The sequence below is a fragment of the Canis lupus genome, chromosome 24 (genome assembly GCF_011100685.1).
Source record: "Canis lupus familiaris isolate Mischka breed German Shepherd chromosome 24, alternate assembly UU_Cfam_GSD_1.0, whole genome shotgun sequence".
Lineage (NCBI taxonomy): Eukaryota > Metazoa > Chordata > Mammalia > Carnivora > Canidae > Canis > Canis lupus.
The window spans coordinates 21,471,252-21,490,538 of record NC_049245.1 but is presented as its reverse complement, the minus strand read 5'-3'; the positions used below and the strand labels follow the sequence as shown (position 1 = coordinate 21,490,538).

The window sequence follows — 19,287 nt, the reverse complement described above, 5'->3', positions numbered from 1 at the left end:
GCTTCACTTCCAGCTTTGGATCTGCAGCTCAATTGCTGTATGGCTGAGCAGTTCCCCACATTGCTGGCTGAGATCCAGCTACATCCTTGGGATCACAGAGCCTCAGCCTCCCACTCAGGTCTCCGGTTGGCCACACTCCTGCCTCCATCTGCAGCTTGATAAAGGCTGTGCCACAGGCAGCTCAGTATATCTGGCTTCTTCGGTGTTCTCCCCAGAAGCCCTGTGGCCATGACACAGCTGCTTCTGCTCATTGTGGCTCTCCTGGCCCTGGGTCATATGCAGCCAGGTAACCACTTGTGTGTACGTATGCATGTGTATGTGTAGAAATGAGGAATAGCCTCTCAGCTTCTGGGGGACAGAGGAGGCCTAGACCAGTTTTTGTGTTCTGGTCCCACCACTGACTTGCTGAGCACCAGAGGTACTGCTCCTAAATCAGTCTGCACCTTGGTTTCTTAATCTTTAAAATTGGGATTCACTCAACGAATATTTATTTCAAAAATATTTACTGTGTGCCAGCCCTATTACAACTGTTGGGGTTCCAGCTGGGAAAGAAAACAAGGTCCTTGCTTTCACGGTGCTGATATTTCAGACAGAATAAAACCAGATAAACACATAATATGTCAGGGTAAGTGCTCAGAAGAAGAGAAGCAGGAGAAGGTGTTAGTGTGGTGTGTGTATGTGGGGGAGGGTGGATGGGAGCTGATGGGGATGGTTGGGGGAGGCCCTGTATAAGTTGTTTTTTAACTTTTTATTTTGAAAAACTTGAAATTTACATGAAAGTAGAGAGGATAAAGAACAAGGTGAGTTTTTAAAGTTTATTGTAGAAAAATGTAAATTCTGCAGAGAATAATGTAATGATGTAAGTTTTTAAAAGAGATCTTTTATTTTAGAAAATACCAAACATAAATTAAAAAATAATATTAAAAGCCCTCATGTACCCGTCACCTAACCTCAACAATTGTCAACTTGAATCAGTCCTTTTTTTTTTTTTTTTTAAGATTTTCTTTATTTATTTGACACAGAGAGAGAGAGAGCAAGCAAGCACAAGCAGAGGGAGAGGCAAGGGGAAAAAAAGAGGGGCAGTCTTCCCACTGGGGGGACACGGAGTTGGACCCCAGGACACTGGGATCACAACCTGAGCTGAAGGCAGACACTTAACTAACTGAGCCACCCAGACTCCCCAAACCAGTCTGGTTATGAAGTCAATCTCAGATATCTTAACCATTTTGTATAAGGTCGATTTGAGCAGAGATCTAACTCCAGTGAGAATATTAAGACGATCTTTACAGGCAGCAGGAAGCAGACAGATGACAGATGTGTCTGAGGAGCAGTGAGGAGGCCAGTATGGCTGGAATAGGGGTATACCAGGAGAGAAGTGGAGCAACATGAAGTCAAAGACATAAGAGTGGTGGGGGATGCATTCATATAGGAGAAAATAGCAACTCTGGTCTCAGGCTCATTGGAAGGTCAAAATGTGATGATGCATTAAGAGTAGTTACTGGAACTGCCCTCACCTGGGAGTCAGGGTCTTGAGTTCTAGTTCCAGAACCCACCACTTACTGGCTAGGAAAAGTTGGATAAGTCGCTTCCTTAAATGATCTATAAAATGAGAGGTTTGGCTCTGCTTGTTCCACCCTCTATGCTGTCATTCCAATAATCTCACTTTCTGTTTATTGAGCATTTAGTTTGTGCCAGGCACTGTGCTAAAATGATTCAAGCCAGTATAACTGTCCTCTGAAAGGGAGTTATACAGATGAGGAATCTGAGGCCAAGATCCCTCAGCTGGGAAATGGCACAGCTGGGATTTGGATGAATCTGCAGAGCTGGGATTTAGATGAATCTGCATGCTGGTCTGAGCTGGGTTCAAACCATGCCGTCAACCTCTATACACACACCTTCTTCAGGCTGTGGATCCTTTGCCTTGTAGAGGTTTTGAGGCCAGGTCTATCTCCTAAGATTCTCTCCCTTGGCAGGATGGAAGGCTGGCTGGGTGACAAGGTGGAATAACACCTATGGGTCGGCCCCTTGTGAGAGTTCCATGGGATCTCTCTCCCTCTCTCTCTCATTTTTTTTTTTTAAGATTTATTTATTTATTCATGAGAGACACAGACTGAGAGAGAGGCAGAGACACAGGCAGAGGGAGAAGCAGGCTCCTCGCAGGGACCCCATGTGGGACTCTATCCTGGGCCTTTAGGATCAGGTCCTGGGCTGAAGGCGGTGCTAAACCGCTGAGCCACCCAGGCATCCCTCTCCCTCTCTCTTTAAAGAATTTTTTATGTGGGACGCCTGGATGGCTCAGTGGTTGAGCGTCTGCCTTCGGTTCAGGGTGTGATCCTGGAATTCCAGGATCGAGTCCGCACCAGGCTCCCTGCATGGAGCCTGCTTCTCCCTCTGCCTGTGTCTCTGCCTCTCTCTCTGTGTCTCTCATGAATAAATAAAATATTTAAAAAAAACAAGGCATTTATTTATTTTTATTTATTTTAGAGAGAGAGAGCAAGAGAACGCAGGGTGGGGAAGGCAGAGGGAGGGAGAGAACCCTAAGGGGACTTCCCACTAAGGCCAGAGCCCAACTCAGGGATCAGGACTGAGCCAATCAAGAGTCAGACGCCCAGTTGATGGGGCCACCTATGCACCGCCATGGTATCTCTTTTAATCCAGGGAGAGGAAGGGAAGCCTTTCCCCTCCACTTCCCACTCAGCCACAGTTCTTCAGAGCTACTCTCTGCCCATCTGGTCATATCTAGAAATATTGCTGTAACAGACAGGCCTGCCTGAGTGAGTGAGCCTCTCTTTGCGTATTTGCAGACTTGCCCTAATTGGCTATCACCACATCCTGATGGTTTCCTTCCGGGGCGTTACCACAACTCTACTGTTGTATTTATTTGCTAGAGTTTCAACTGCCTTTCTTTCTGGAAGCTCCTTGAGGGCATGGACCATGGCCCATCTTGTTCACCAATGTCTCATGTTTGCTGAATGAATAAACGAAGGAGAATCTGCATGCTGTGACCGAAGACCTATAGAAGGGGTACAGGATCTGTTCCTCCAGAGCCCTACCTTTCCTATGGCCTATGGCTAGAAATTCCTCCACTAACATTAAACAGATCCCTGAGTTGGGGAGGCAGTTTATGACATGGTTATGAGTGTGGACTCTAGAACCCAATTACCTGGGTTTGAATCTTGGCTCTGCTCCTTAATGACTCTGTAATCTTGGGCAAGTTTGCTAACCTTTCTGTGCCTCAGTTTCCTTACCTTGTATCATGGGGATCATAATAAGATCGACTATAATTGTATAGTGTTGTGATGAAAAGTGCTTAGAGTGTACCTGGGCGGGGGGTTGGGTTAATCTGGACAAGATATTATTTCTAGGAGCAGCTGGGTGTCTCAGTTGGTTAAGGGTCCAACTGTTGATTTTGGCTCAGGTCATGATCTCAGGGTCGTGAGATTGATCCCCATGTCGGCTCTGTGGTCAGCATGGAGTCTGCTTTAGATTCTCTCTCCATCTACCTCTGGCCTTCCTCCCACTTGCTTACTCTCTAAATAAATAAATAAAATCTAAAAAAAAAAAAAAAAAAAAAAGAAAGGAGAAAGAAAGAAAGAAAGAAGAAAGAAAGAAAGAAAGAAAGAAAGAAAGAAAGAAAGAAAGAAAGAAAGAAAGAAAGGAAGGAAGGAAGGAAATTAGTTTTTAACTTGTAATCAGTGGTATAACCTGGAATCTGTGGGCTAACCTGGACTGAAATCTGTGGGCTCATTTGTAACTAGTTGTCTCATCTGTGACTGGGGGTATAGTCTGTTACATCTGGTCTAACCCTTGGCTTGTAATCAGAGTTCATGTCCTGTGGCCTAAGTTATGCGCTGTAGGCTGTTGTATGACCAGTCACCCAGTGTAATGATCAGAGAGCTAACAAAAGACCAGAGAGCTAACCGGTGACTTGTGATCTAATGTGGGTACTGTGGCCTACATTAGGTACTGTGGTCAGTGGTCTCATCTGTGACCTATGGCCTAGCCCTTGATCTACAAGGGAAAAAACCTGGGAACAGTGGTCTAACTTGCAACAACCCATGGGCTGCTCTGTGACCTATGGTCTTCCTCTGCATAGGGAGAAGTGAATTTAAGCGGTGCTGGAAGGGCCAAGGGGCCTGCCGGACTTACTGTACGAGGCAAGAAACCTACCTACACATGTGCCCAGATGCCTCTCTGTGCTGTCTCCCCTATGGAAGCAGGCCTCTGTCCTCCAAGCCTGAATATGTGTAGCTGGCTCTGGGGCTGGCACACTTACTCTCCAAGAAACACCTGCTGCTGGCTGTCTCCTCTTGCTGCCTGCTCACCACCCTGCCACCCTCATGCTGGGGAAGTGGGGGTGGACAAGGTCCTGGTATGGGAGGGATGCAGGGATGGTTGGTGGAGGGAGGTGAGGTGCCCAGGGAGAGAGTGGGTATTAAAGACCTTTGTAAATGCTTCCAGGCCTGCCAGTTCCTATTTCTTTTGGTCAGTCCAACTCTGAAAAAAATTACCTCCATAAACATTCTGGGTCTTCTCATCCATAAATGGGGATACATTATAACATCAGGAGATTTGGACTCCACAGAAGGAATGCAAAAAGAGAGTTACAGTTAATAGTAACCGTGTGAGTTAATAATAATAATGAGTTCAATATAGTAAGGATTAATAATGGTAGAGTTAATGTACTTTGTCATCTTGAAAGGCAGGCCCTTCAGAGCGAAAAGATTTCTCTTATGTTCCTTTACCTCCCATTTTAGCGTTTCAAGGCCCACCAGGTAGAAAAGACCACAGGATTTTATGAAAGCAGTTTTCATACACATAGGGAAAGCAGAGAGAGGAGAAGTCGGCCTCTGCCAGGCCCAGGGAACTGTGGGCATGAGAAAACATGAGCAGAGTCAGGGAGGGAGGCGGACATGCTCATACCAATTACCCTGCATCAGGAGTAGTTTGGCAGAGCAGTAGGTAGCTCACCTTGCAGGGGTTTATCTGGAGTTAGGCAGCAACCACCTCAGGGCAAGCATTTTGGGATCCTGTTGGGGTCACATATGGCTATGAAAACTTCAGGCACTTTGTCAATGTTTAAAGCAGGAAGCAGGGGGAGGGTTGGATTGAGCTGGTTTCTCACTTTTACAGAAAGCAAACACTGCCCTGGAACACGCCCCGCTCCCCAGCCGACTTCTGCTCCTTCTCGTTGGCTAGAGCTGTGTCACATGGTGTCCAGGAGGCTGGGAAGAATGCATTTGCCTGTATGGTAGACATGGCCTGGGGGTGGGGAAAGGGAGATGGGTAAGACCTCCAGTGTTAACCCACCTTCTCCTGGGCCCCAGAAAGGGGCAGGCATGTTCAATAAATGGAAGGGAATACCAAGGACAGAGGGGTTCTTATCCACTGTCCTTTGAGACTTTTCAGAGAATTCAAGGTAGTCTTGGAGCAAGAGAGAGGACCCTGCTTGGCCTGGCTAAGAAGATGATATTCAAAATACTTCACATCTGGAGGGATGCTGAGTGAGCCTCAGGGCTGGAGCAGAGTCTTGGAGACTACCTGCTGTGTTAACCTTTTCGTTTCTGGTATGAGAGGGACCTGGGAATGTGCCAGAGGCAGCTGGAGTGGAGGAGGGGATGCTGAAGGGTCTTGGGCAATGACTTTTTACCAACCAGGAGGGAAGCCCTGAATTTTTTAATTTAAAAATTTTTTTTAAAAAGAGATTTTATTTATTCATGAGAGACACACAGAGAGAAGCAGAGACATAGGCAGAAGGAGAAGCAGGCTCCCTGCTTCTCCACTGGGGAGCCTGATGCAGAACTTGATCCTAGGACGCAACTCCATCTCAGGATTCCAGGATCATGACCTGAGCCAAAGGCAGACGCTCAATCACTAAGCCGCCTAGGTGTCCCAGCTCTGAATTGTTTTATTTATTTTTTATTTTTTAAAAAAGATTTTATTTATTTATTTATGAGAGACACACAGAGAGAGAGAGAGAGAGAGAAAGGCAGAGAGATAGGCAGAGGGAGAAGCGGGCTCCATGCAGGGAGCCCCATGTGGGACTCAATCCCAGGACTCTGGGATCACACCCTGAGCCAAAGGCAGACATCAGCCGCTGAGCCACCCAGGCGTCCCTCTGAATTGTTTCAGTAACAAAGCATACCACCTTTGTATCAGATCTGCCTCTGTACCCCCCTTCATTTCTGAGTGATCTAGACATTGAACTGATGGCCAGTGGCCCTGTTTTAGGACCCAATGTGATGGGGATGAGGTGGGCTTGGTGTTGGGAGCCTAAGAAGAGGATAAGATAAGAACCCCAGAGCCAGCCACAGAACCGTGGTGAGCTATGGGTGAGGTGGTGTTTGTTAGCCAGTGTCACCACCAGGCCTCAATGAGTCAGCAGAAGGCCAGACCAGTTCACCAGGAACCAGCTGTAGCTGGAAGACCAGTGGCTGTTTTCAGTGACATGCAGATCCCAGCAGATGCCAGCCCATCATTGAATCTCCTCACCCCCAGCTAGCAGCCGCCATGTTTGGGAGGAGAGAGGAGGAGAGGAGGAATCTGGAAGCCTGAGCAATGATACCAAAGATCCTAAGTCTCTCTGAATTCAAGAAACCTCAAGAGAATATTTAAGTTGTTGAATTAGACCAAGTTTTAAGCTGGAATGAACTAAATTTAGTTCTGCACTCTAACCCCTCTCCTCTCTGTTGTTCTACAGAGTGAAGAAGCTATGTTTTCCTTGCTCAGTCCCAGGCATGGTGTGAGGGAGTCTGTGACCTTGTTGCAGTGAAGATGGTGATGATTTTTAGGAGTGAGGAGTTAGATTCAAGCTCATACACCAGCTCTGCCATGTCCAGGCCACAGGCTGTGTGAACAGGGCAAGTCACTTCCTGTGTCTGATGTCAGAATCCTTCTCTACAAAATGGGCATAGTAGCCCTGTTTGGGGTTGCCGTGGGGTCAGAGGAGATCCTCTGGTACTTTGTAAGTGCTCAGTAAAGCTGTCTCTTCTCTTGAGCAAGAGGTACATCAGTGTCCTTCTTCTCCACACATTTCAGACTTCAGAAAATCTGCAAGAACAATGCAAATAATTTCATAGATCCTTCACCCAGTTTTTCCAAATATTAACATTTTACCACTTTTCCTTTATCATTTCTTCTCTCTTGCTCTCCATGTGCATATAAAATTATAAATATATGTGTGTGTATTTATTTGTATATCAGACATGATCCCCTTTATACCTAAATATTTCAGTGGGTTTTTCCTAAAGACAAAGGCATTTTCTTTTTTCTTTCTTTCTTTCCTTTTTTTTTTTTTTTTTTTGGCATTTTCTTATATAACCACAGTACAATGCTAAATCTCGGGATATTCCCATTGACAAAATTCTATTGTCTAATCTTCAGATCTTGTTCAGCTTTTACCAGCTATTCCAAAAAAGTCCTTTACAGCAAAACAAAGCCTCTGGATTGCATACACTCAGCTGTCAAGTTTCTTTGATCTCTTTTAACCTGGAGCAGTTTTTCAGTGTTTCATGACATTGAAGGCTTTGAGAAGTCCAGGCCAGTTATTTTGTGGAATGTCCCTCAGTTTGAGTTTGTCTGATGTTTCCTTGTGACTGAATTCATCTTATGCGTTTTTGGCAGGAATAGTCCAGAAGCAATGCCGTGTTTCTCTCAGAGCTTCATGTTGGAGGCAGCTATCACCCTTCTGAGGGCTGAACTAAGACCAAACAGTCTAGACTGTTTTTTGAAGCTCACACCTCACATGTGCAGGGCTGTTTTCTACCCAGGACCCTAGCTAGCAGACCATCACCTAAGCCTATATCCCACCTCCTAAGTGGTATGGGTGCACCTAACAGGCCGAGGAGATGAGGCAATTCTAGAGTGGAAGGTTCCTTGAGATACTTCATAGATGAGGCTCCCAAGCTCAGAGAGGGAAAGTGCCTTGTCCAAAGCCAGACAGCTCCTGAGGCACAAAGCTGGGACTTGGACTTAAATCTTTGGACTTCAGGTGCATCTGGGTGGCTCAGTCAGTTAAGCGTCTGCCTTCCACTAGGATCATGATTTCAGGGTCCTGGGATGGAGCCCCATGTCGGGCTTCCTGCTTAGGGGGGAGTCTGCTTCTCCCTCTCCCTCTGCCCTTCCCCCCTGCTCATGCTCTCTCTCTCTCTCTCTCTTAAATAAATAAATAAATAAATAAATAAATAAATAAATAATTTAAAAAAATCTTTGGACTTCAGCTCAAGGCTTCTTCCATAGAACAATAGCCACACATTGGTAGGACAGGCCATGGTGAAGGGGAAGCTCTTGGAAGAAGAGAGTTCCCTGTCCCTGGAGGTAGGCCAGATGAGCCAGGGGGGTGGGCAGTGCTACAGAAGGGATTTTTGCTATGCATTGGCATTCAGAAGTACCATTTCAGAACAAACATTCATTCCCCAAAGCATCATTGAATGGCTGAGCTAGTGATGACAATAATATCAGTACCAACTGCTTCACATACCTAATCTCACTTAATTCTCATAGCCCTGGCACTATAATCCCCTTCTTTTCTAGAAGGCAACTGAAGCTCTTAGTGAAGCGAGCTCTTCAGGTCATACACTCAGTAAATGGTGGAGTTGGGACTCTGCTCTGGTCCTCTGGAACTTTATTTTATCTTCCAGGTTTGCCCTTACTTGTGCTTTTAAAATAACATTTCTTTTTCTAATTGTAGAAGTAATATATGTGCATTGGAAAGAACTTGGAAAGCAGAAGCACAAATAAGAAAGGAAACATCATCAGTATTTTCACTACACAGAAATACCCACCAATAAAATTTATGTTAAATATGATTTACAAATAAAAAGGAATAAAATTGCACATAATTTTTGGTGTCCTGTTTTTGTTTTGTTTTGTTTTTGCTTACCAATGTACCATGAGCATTTCCATATGTGCTTAGATAGCCTTCCAAAACAAGATTTTTAACACTAGAATGCCTCCTAGAAAATTTCCTTAAAATTTTCCAATTTTAAAAAAAATTTTCCAATTTTTATTACCTGAGTAGAATGGTTAGAACACATTGTAGGAAAAAAAAAAAACATAGATGAGCTTCAACATATTTACCATTCTTATAATCTCTATTAGCTTTTTAAAAAAAGATTTTAATTTTAATTTTTAAAGATTCATTTATTTATTTGAGGAAGGGAAAGAGCATGAGCAGGGGGTAGAGAGAGAGGGAGAGAGAGAATCTTAAGCACGCTTCCTGCTGAGCAGCAGCCCAACATGAGGCTCCATCTCACTACCTTGAGATCATGACCTGAGCCTAAATCAAGGGTGGGACAACAAACCAACTGAGCCACCCAGGTGCCCCTAAAGATTTTAAGTAATCTCTACACCCAGCCGGGGGTTTAAACTTACAACCCTGAGATCAAGAGTCATATGCTACTCTGTGTTAGTTTTCGTTAACATATTTTCTCAGTATGGAGATATCTATATATTTTTTAGAAGTCATAAAGCTGCGTGTGTGTATACTATTATATATAGTGCATATACTATTCATATATACATTAATACATAATATATATTGTATTAGTATATATATATGCATTTTCATAGAGATTCTTCTATTAGAGATTAGAGGACTTTCTTGTTCCACTGACAGGTGGATCTCTTTGGGCTTACAAGAAAGAAAAAGAACAAGGGGGTCACAGGGGTGCCTAAGTGGCTCAGTCAGTTGGGCATCTGCCTTCAGCTCGGGTCATGGTCTCAGTGTCCTGGGATCGAGCTCTGTATGGGGCTCCCTGCTCTGTGGGGAGTTTGCTTCTCCCTCATTTTGCCTCTGCCCCCCACTTGTGCTCTCAAATTCTCTCAAAGAAAGAAATATATAAAATCTTAAAAAAAAGAACAAGTAAGTTACAATAAGGGGTTCAGGGTAAGATTTGGTGACTCTGCACTCCCTTCCCCACCTGGGTTTTCAATGGCAAAGTGTTGAATGGAATTGCTTATTGTACCAGGGCTACCTCTAAGTCTGAGAGCCAGGCTACAATCACATATGGTCCAAATTATCCTTGACAATGGCTCAGGAAGGCATCTTTCTGGAGACTCACATACAGAGTGAACTTTCTTCCATTAATGGAACATATCAGGTTTCTCTAGAGATACACCAAAGGAGGTTACTGGTTATGTTTAGGGGATATTTCTTTTCCTTTATTAAAAAAAAGAAAAATAAGGATACCCTGGTGGCTCAGTTGGTTGGGCACCTGCCTTCAGCTCAGGTCATGATCCTGGGGTCCTGGGATCCAGCCCTGCGTGGGACTTCCTGCTAGGTAGGTAGCCTGCTTCCCCCTCTCCCTCTGCCACTCCCCTTGCTTGTGCTCTCTCGCTCTCTCTCAAATAAATAAATAAAATCTTGAAAAACAAACAAATAAATAAAATCTCTCTTTCAAATAAACAAATAAAATCTTGAAAAAAAATAGAAAAATACTTATTTTTTAAAATGTATTTTATTTGTTTATAGATTTCATTTTTTAAAGTAATCTCTACCCCCTACATGGGGCTCAAACCCACAACCCCAAGACCAAGAGTTGCATGCTGCTTCACTGACTGAGCCAGCTAGGCACTGCTTATTATTTATCTTTTAATTGAAGTATAGTTGGTACTCAATGTTACATTTGTTTAGGGTGTACAACATAGTGATTTACCACCTCTATAGGGTATGATGTGCTCGCCACAAGTGTAACTCCCATCTGTCACCATGCACTGCTGTAATGATACCACAGACTATATACCTTATGCAGTATCTTTTATTGGGCCATTTATATAAAAAATAAATATCTCTCCAAATGGAGTCACACAACACAGTGCGATGCCTTCATTGCCATGTGCTTTTTCCTGTATGGGAATCGAGGCAATTCCCATCTTTCATGTACACAGCCACTGGCTCCAGGAGGGATTCTTCTGGTTTATTTGGACTACTATAGCTCATATTTGCAATACATATATTTGACAAAGGACTCATTACCAGAATATATGAAGAGCTCCTACAAACCATAAAGAAAAAGACAATCTAATAACATAGTGGGCAAATATTTCAGACATTTTGCAAAAGTAGGTATACAAATGGGCAATAAGCCCATGAAAAGATGTTCAAAATCATTAGGTATTAGGGAAATGCAAATTAAAACCATAATGGAATACCATTACACACCCACCAGAATGATTAAAATTGAAAAAATGGACCAAAGTGAATATTGGTGAAGATATGGAGCAACTGGAATGCTAATATCTCACTGATAGGAATGTAACACAGACAATCCCTTTGGAAAAACAGTTGCAGTTACTTACAAAACTAAATAGAAATATATGTATACAAAGACTTCTCTATTAATATTTATAGCAGCTTTTTTGAAAAAAAAAAAAGATTTTATTTATTCATGGAGACACACAGAGAGAGGCAGAGACATAGACAGAGGGAGAAACAGGCTCCCCGCAGGGAAACTGATGCAGGACTCATCCCAGGATCACCACCTGAGCTGAAGGCAGACGCTCAACTGCTGAGCCACCCAGGTACCCCGTTTATAGCAGCTTTATTTCTAATATCCCATTGCTAGAAACAACCGAAATGTTCAACAAGTAAATGGATAAAATGAATTACATCCATACAGTACAATACTAACAACAATAAACAATAACAATATACTGAGACAACATGAATTAATCTCAAAAACATTATTGTAAGCAAAAGAAGACATATAAGAGATGTACATACTGAATGCTTCTATATGACGTTCAGAAAGGCAAAATTAGGTTGTTCTAAAAAGTAAGAAGGGGAGCCTGGGTGGCTTAGTTGGTTAAGTGTCTGACTCTTAGTTTTGGCTCAGGTCATGATCTCAGGGTCTTGAAATCCAGCCCGGTTGGGTCTCTGTGCTCAGCAGGGAGTCTGAGGATTTTTCTCCCTCTGCCCCTCCCCCCTACATGCTCGCACACACGTGCTCGCACTCTCTCAAATAAATAAATCTCCAAAAAAAAAAAAAAAAAGAAAGAAAGAAAAAATCGAAACAAAACAAAACAAAACAACTCATTTCTCTCTTTGTCTCTTTTCTTCTGAGCACACTTAGTTGAGTAGCTTATCTGTGCTTATGAGGCAGCTCCGTTTGTCTCACAAATAGCTACAGGGAGAAAGGACTGTTAATGACGATGATTCTTAACGGGAAGACACTGCCCTCTAGGGGTGAGTTTTGGAATTTGGTGGTAGCTTTTTTTTTTTTTTTTTTTTCCTTTTTTTCTTCGGAAAATTAAAGGAGTTCTTACTGGAATTTAGTAGGTTGGGGCGTCAGGATGCAGCATGGCATGCAATGTGTGTGACTGTCCTGGAAAATGAAGTATTGATCCATTTCCCAAACAAAATTCAAATGTCCCGCTCGACATTTATGTAGGTGAGAAAACTGTTCATAATTATCTGAGCTTAGAATCTAAGGCTGTTTTGCAAGTATTTTTTTGCATATTGAATTTTTTGGAATGAAATTATTGTGCAAATAAAGGAATGATTATACTTTGTTTTGGTTAGAACTTTACCCAAGCTGTTTACCATTGTGGAAAGTCAGGATACAGATAGCAAACACTTGGGGTCATATTTGAATTGTGCATATGGCACACACATTTGAGCGTGCATTTGTAGTTTCTGCACTCATGCTACATTTAGGTACAATATCTGATATATTTCATTATGTCTTTAAGTATATTTACACATCAAAATACATATGATTATAAAAATAGTCTTTTTTCTCCTTTATATTATAGTTAGGGCTTAATTTGATTTTTTTCCTTGCAGTTATGTGAGTAGATAGGTTAAAATATTTATGAATTTTATTTTAAGACAGAAGGGGGTACTGAAAAATGTTTATTATAAAAAGGAGCATTGATTGGGCCTAACAGGACCCAGGGAATGTTGAGCTCTCACGAATAGATAAGTGAGACCTCATGAGGTGATAGAGAGAGGAGCCATAGGTACCCTTCTTCAGACTTCCACCAGGAAGATCCATGTTTCATTGAGGTCTCTTTCTCCCTAAGCAAAGGGTCTCAGTTTTTCACAAAGAGCAGACATATTCCTTCCCAATAGAAGTTTATAGCAAAGATACATGGAATAGTGAATACACCCATCCATATATACTCTTTTAAATTTGCATTAAGGGATCCCTGGGTGGCGCAGCGGTTTGGCGCCTGCCTTTGGCCCAGGGCGTGATCCTGGAGACTCAGGATCGAATCCCACATCGGGCTCCCGGTGCTTGGAGCCTGCTTCTCCCTCTGCCTGTGTCTCTGCCTCTCTCTCTCTCTCCGTGTGACTATCATGAATAAATAAATAAAAAAAAAAAAATAAAAAAAAATAAATTTGCATTAAAATTTTTAAAAAAAATGTTTTATTTAAATTCAATTTGCCAACATATAGTATAACACCCAGTGCTCATCTCATCAAGTATGAATAGCTAAAATTAACAAGATAGGAAACAACAAATGTTGATGAGGATGTGGAGAAAGGAAACTCTCTTGCACTGTTAGTGGGAATGCAAGCTGGTGTAGCCACTCTGGAAAACAGTGTGGAAGTTCCTCGAGAAGTTAAAAATAGAGCTACCTTATGACCGAGCAATTGCACTATGGATTTTTATCCCAAAGATACAGATGTAGTGAAATGCCAGGACACCTGCACCCCAATGTTCATAGCAGCAATGTCCACAATAGCCAAACTGTGGAAGGAGCCACAATGTCCTTCGATAGATGGATGGATAAAGATGATGTGGTATATATGTATATATATAATATATAATATGTATATATATATATATATATATATATATATATACAGTAGAATATTAGCCATAAGAAAGGATGAATACCCACCATTTGTTTTGACATGGTTGGAACTGGAGGGTATTATGTCAAATGAAATAAATCAATTGGAGACAGACAATTATCATATGGTTTCACTCATGTGTGGAATATAAGGAATAGTGAAAGGGACTATAAGGAGAAGGAGGAGGGAAACTGAGTGGGGCAAAATTAGAGAGGAAGACAAACCATGAGAGACTCCTAACTCTGGGAAACAAAGCGTTGCAGAAGGGGAGGAGGGTGGGTGGATGGGGTAACTGGGTGATGGGCACTAAAGATGGCACTTGTAGCCCTGTTCACAGCCTTGACTGAAGTGACAGTTGTACACAGACCAGGAGACCACTTTCCCCCATGACCCAGACACAATTGACTGGACAAGAGGTGGGCACCTCTCAAGCCAACCTATTCCTATAGGCTGACCAGCGACCTATGAGGTGGGTGGGTACAAAATGAACTGCATTCATCAGATTCTGTTCCAAGAATTGGGAAATACAGAGAATAAGCAGTTTATAATTGGAGTGGAAGCTGAAAGGCTACCTTAGTAAGAGTCAAGTTGGGGGTGCCTGGTGGCTCAGTTGCTTAAGCAGTCAGCCTTCAGTTCAGGTCATGATCTCCAGGTGCTGGGATTCAGCCCAGTATGGGGCTCCCTGCTCAGCGGGGAGTCTGCTTTTCCCTCTACCTCTGCCTCTTCCCCCACTCATGCTCTCTCTCTTTCTTTCTCTCAAATCAATAAATAAAATCTTAACAAAAAAGTTTAGGTTGAAGAGCAGCAGAGGTGGGTGGTGGGAGCAGGGGTGGAATAAAGCATAATTTGAGGAAGTAGAAGCCGTAAGTAAAAATGGGGAAAAGGCAGACTCCTTCACTTTAATACATAAATTGTTCCAGAAGTTGTGTTTTAAATACAAACATCAAGGAGCTCAGTTGATTCACTGGCTGACTCTTGGTTCTGCTCAGGTCATGATCTTAGGGTCCTGGGATGGAGCCCTATGTCTAGCCCGCCTGGCCTGGCTTGGGACTCTGCGCTCAGCAGGGAGTCTGCTTGAGGATTCTTTCTCTACCTGTCTCTCTGCCCCTCCCCTCGACTTCCCTCTCTTTTTCTCAAATAAATAAATAAATAAATCTTAAAAAAAATACAAGCATCACAATATTGCATGCCTATCACACTGTCTGCCTCTCAAATCTCCTCTTGTATCTCTCTTCTCTTATACACCAGGCTTTAGCCACATGGCCATTCTTTCAGTCTCTGGAACAAGCCACTTGCCTCTTCAAAGGCCTATGTACATGCTGTTCTACCTGGAATCTTCTTCTGCAAACCCACTCCCAACTCTCTGCAAGCATGACTTCTCACCCTGCAGATCCCAGGTTAAATGCTACCCCCTCAGAGAGTTACTGTGACAGCTCATATGAGGTCCACCTTCTTCATGAGCCCCTACTCCTAATCTCAATCACTACACTCTTCATAACCCTACTGCATATATAATTATGAATTTCTTTCTTTAATGACTTTTTCCTCCACAGGTTGTAGGCTTCAGGTTGACAAAGTGCATGTTTGTTTTATTTACTACTGTATAACTGGAGACCCACCTGGTGCCTGGCAAATAACAGGTATCCACAAATACTTGTTATATGACTAAATGAACAAATGAATCTATGTTTTATGGGAATTATGGTTCAGTAGATCTAAGACATGGTAAAAAAATCTTTAGTTTCATAGCCATTTAATTAAGACTTTCTTTTTTTTTTTTTTTTTAAGATTTTATTTATTCATTTGAGAGAGTGAGAGAGAACACATGAGGAAGGGGAGGAGCAGAGAAAGAGGTAGAAGCAAACTCTCCACTGAGCAGGAAGCCCAAGTGGGGCTCCATCTCAGGACCCTGAGATCATGACCTGAGATGAAGGCAGACACTCAACTGACTGTGCCACCCAGGTGCTTCTATATATGATTTTCAATGATATATTTCAAGCATTATGTGCATGTCCATTAATTTTGCTCCATTTCTTCCTTATTTGAACCAAGAGTCCAGTGAGCCTGTTGAGGCTTAGGCTTCCTTGATTAGGCATGCTTCATGGTTTCCACTGCCATCCCAACTATACTCAGCTTACTATGCCCACCTTCACTTCACAGGCATCAATACCCTACTTTTTCTGTTTTCCATTAATTCAACTAATAGTTATTGATGAATGACTATGTGCCAGGCATTATTCTAACCACTGAGGATTTGGCAGGAGACAAAACAGATAAATTCCTGCCCTGGGGAAAAAATCCTTTGTTGAGATGCCTCTGTGGAGAACCATGGCTTCTCATTTAAATTCATAGACCCCAAAGCCCTTGCCTGAAGTGAAAGTTGTGTCCCTTTGAGGAAGAACTCTGTACCAATGCCAAAAGTACGTAATGAAAATCTTTCTTTAGGCCAAGGCACCTGTGGCCATTGACCAGGATGATTCTATATTTGGGAAAGGCAATGCTGTTTCTGAGTTGACTCTAGTATCTAGGGCCCCAAAATGCCATGTGTCAAAATTGGAGGATGCATGGAGATCAGACTGTACAGACATTTTTGCACCAAGAAGATCTCATGATTTGTCTGATTTATTTCATTCAGCATTATGGAATTTCATTCAGCACTATTGCTGAGTAGTATTCCATTGTATGGATATACCACAACTTGTTTATCCATTCATCTGTTGATGGACATTTAGAGTGTTTCTAGTTTTGGGTTTTTACAAATAAAGCTACCATAAGCAATTATATATGAGTCTTTGTGTGGACATATGCTTTCATTTCTCTTGGGTAGATACCTAGATGTGTTTGGATCATATGGTACATTATACTTTGTGAGAAACTGTCTAGTGTTTTCAAAGTGGTTGCACTATTTTACGTTCCCACCATGTAATTTTCTCATATTTTCTTCTCTGGGTCTTCATGACTGGTTTATCTTTTCCTTTTCCTTTTCCTCTGGGTTTAAAGATTTTAAGACAATGTTTATGGATTTTTAAAAAGATTTTAAAAATTTATTTAAAAAGAGAGAGCAAAAAAAAAAAAATAAAAATAAAAAAGAGAGAACACACAAGTGGAGAGAGTGGTAGGCAGAGGGAAAAGGAGAAGCAGGCTCCTTGCTGAGCAGGAAGCTTGATGCAGGGCCCAATCCCCAAACCTGGGATCATGACCTGAGCAGAGGGCAAAAACTTAACTAACTGAGCCACCCAGGCACCTCTTAATGTTCATGGATTTTATCTCTCTTTGAGAAACTTGATTTTTACTATAGATTGAGAAGTCAAAAGAATATTTATAAAGGCATAAAAATAATAAGACAACAAACATCTCTATACCTACATCCAGATAAAAGAATGGACTATCACCATTATCCCTGCCAATTCCTATATTCTTAAGAGTTAACCATTATCCTCAATTTGTGTTTTACTGCTCGTTTTATCATTTATGTCCATGCCCCTAACAAAACACTTGTTAATAAGTGAACATTTTGATCAAGTCTTGGAAAAAGTTTTGTTAAGATTTTGATTTAATTATCACTGAATCTGGGAAACAATTCCTATAGAATTGATGTCAAAAGACATTGAGTCGGGACGCCTGGGTGGCTCAGCTGTTGAGTGTCTGTTTTTGGCCTAGGGTGTGATCCTGGAGTCACAGGAGTCCCACATTGGGCTCCCTGCATGGAGCCTGTTTCTCTTTCTGCCTATGTCTCTGCCTCTCCCTCTGTGTCTCTCATGGATAAGTAAATAAATCTTTTTTTTTTTAAATTTTTATTTATTTATGATAGTCACACAGAGAGAGAGAGAGAGAGAGAGAGAGAGAGAGGCAGAGACATAGGCAGAGGGAGAAGCAGGCTCCATGCACCAGGAGCCTGATGTGGGATTCGATCCCGGGTCTCCAGGATCACGCCCTGGGCCAAAGGCAGGCGCTAAACCGCTGCACCACCCAGGGATCCCAGTAAATAAATCTTTAAAAAAAAAAAAGGCATTGAGTCTTCTGATTTATAAGCACAGTATGTCTCTATAAATTTAGGCTTTCTATATTGTCTTTCAGTAAAGGCTTCTAATTTTTTCCATAAAATTATTGAGTATGTATTGTTTGAAATATTCAAAGGTATTGGGAAATATGTTTTCTTCTGGTTGTTAGCTGTTTGACTATGCTATGCTTTAAAAAAGAGAGAGGGAAACAAACCATAAGAGACTCTTTTTTTTTTTTTCATAAGAGACTCTTAATGATAGAGAACAAACAGGGTTGATGGAGGGGCCGTGGGTGGGGGATGGGCTAGATGGGGGATGGGCATTAAAGAGGGCACTTGTGATGAGCACTGGGTGTTGTATCTAAGTGATGGATCACTGAATTCTACTACGTGCTGTATGTTAACTAACTAGAATTTAAATTGAAAAAATATTGCTTTGGCCAATGGTATTTAAGAAAGCATAACAGAAGTTTGAAAAGGCACCTTATTGGGGCTTACCCTCTTAGACCTATCTATGTAAGAAACCAAAGTTAATGTCCTTGAAACCAAGAGGTCACGTGGACAGAGATGCAGTCATGGGGGTGACCCCAGGTGAGAATATCAGAAGAACCACTCAATTAACACACAAAAATCTGAGAATTAATGAATAGTTGTTATTTTAATCCACTAAGTTTTGGAGTGGTTTATCATGCAGTAATAGAAAACTGATACAGTATTTTTCTATGTATTGGTTTAAATTATTGAACCTTTCAATCTTCCCTTCTAATTTCTTTAACATATTTATAATAGTTATTTTAAAGTTGTCTGTGAATTCCAACACCTGTGCCATGTTTGGATTTGCTGCTGTTGACTTTTTATTCTTGGTTATGGATCCTAGTTTCCTTCCTCTGTGAATGTCTTTTAATATGTTTTAATTGTGTGTTAGAAACTGTATTTAAAAGAACTGCAGAGAGTAGAGTAGGTGTTGTTTTCACTCAGGGAGAGTGTAGGCTTTCCTCTGTTAGCAAGTTGGTACCGGTTGTTAATATGCCTCTGCAAACCAAGATAACAAAGTGTTCTTGGTTCTCCCTGGGTTCATACACAGGTACAAGGAAAGCTTTGGGATTTCAAAGTAATGATTTATTATTAGCTGATCATTGAGGTTATGGAGATTAATCACGTAACTAGTGATGGCTAGTAAGAGTACAATACAATTACTAAGAACAAGCGGAGTGACTCTCTGAAAATGAACACCCTCTGCTTTAAGCCTGCTACCTCAGAAAATTCTGGAAACACAAGGATGTATAAACACACTTTTCATTAGCTGCCAGGACAATGACATCACCGTATGTCTCATAGATTCCAGAAGACTTCACCACACACTTCTGAGACAGTGAGATTGAAAAAGGCAAATATTATCTTATTATTATGATGAAACTATTTTGACTTCACCCGAAAGGGGACTTCCTGAGAACTGCTGGGGTAGACTAGCAGGCAAACACAGAGA

At 41.9% G+C, this 19,287-nt stretch overlaps 1 protein-coding gene across 1 annotated transcript; it reads left to right on the top strand.

Annotated features, from left to right (window-relative positions):
• Positions 1 to 107: 107 nt before the first annotated feature.
• On the top strand, positions 108 to 4,455 carry DEFB124 (defensin beta 124). Its single transcript, NM_001113714.1, has 2 exons — positions 108 to 286; positions 4,097 to 4,455. The coding sequence occupies exons 1-2, from the start codon at positions 229 to 231 to the stop codon at positions 4,249 to 4,251; spliced, it is 213 nt and encodes a 70-aa protein (NP_001107186.1). The 5' UTR covers positions 108 to 228; the 3' UTR covers positions 4,252 to 4,455.
• The last annotated feature ends 14,832 nt before the right edge of the window (positions 4,456 to 19,287 follow it).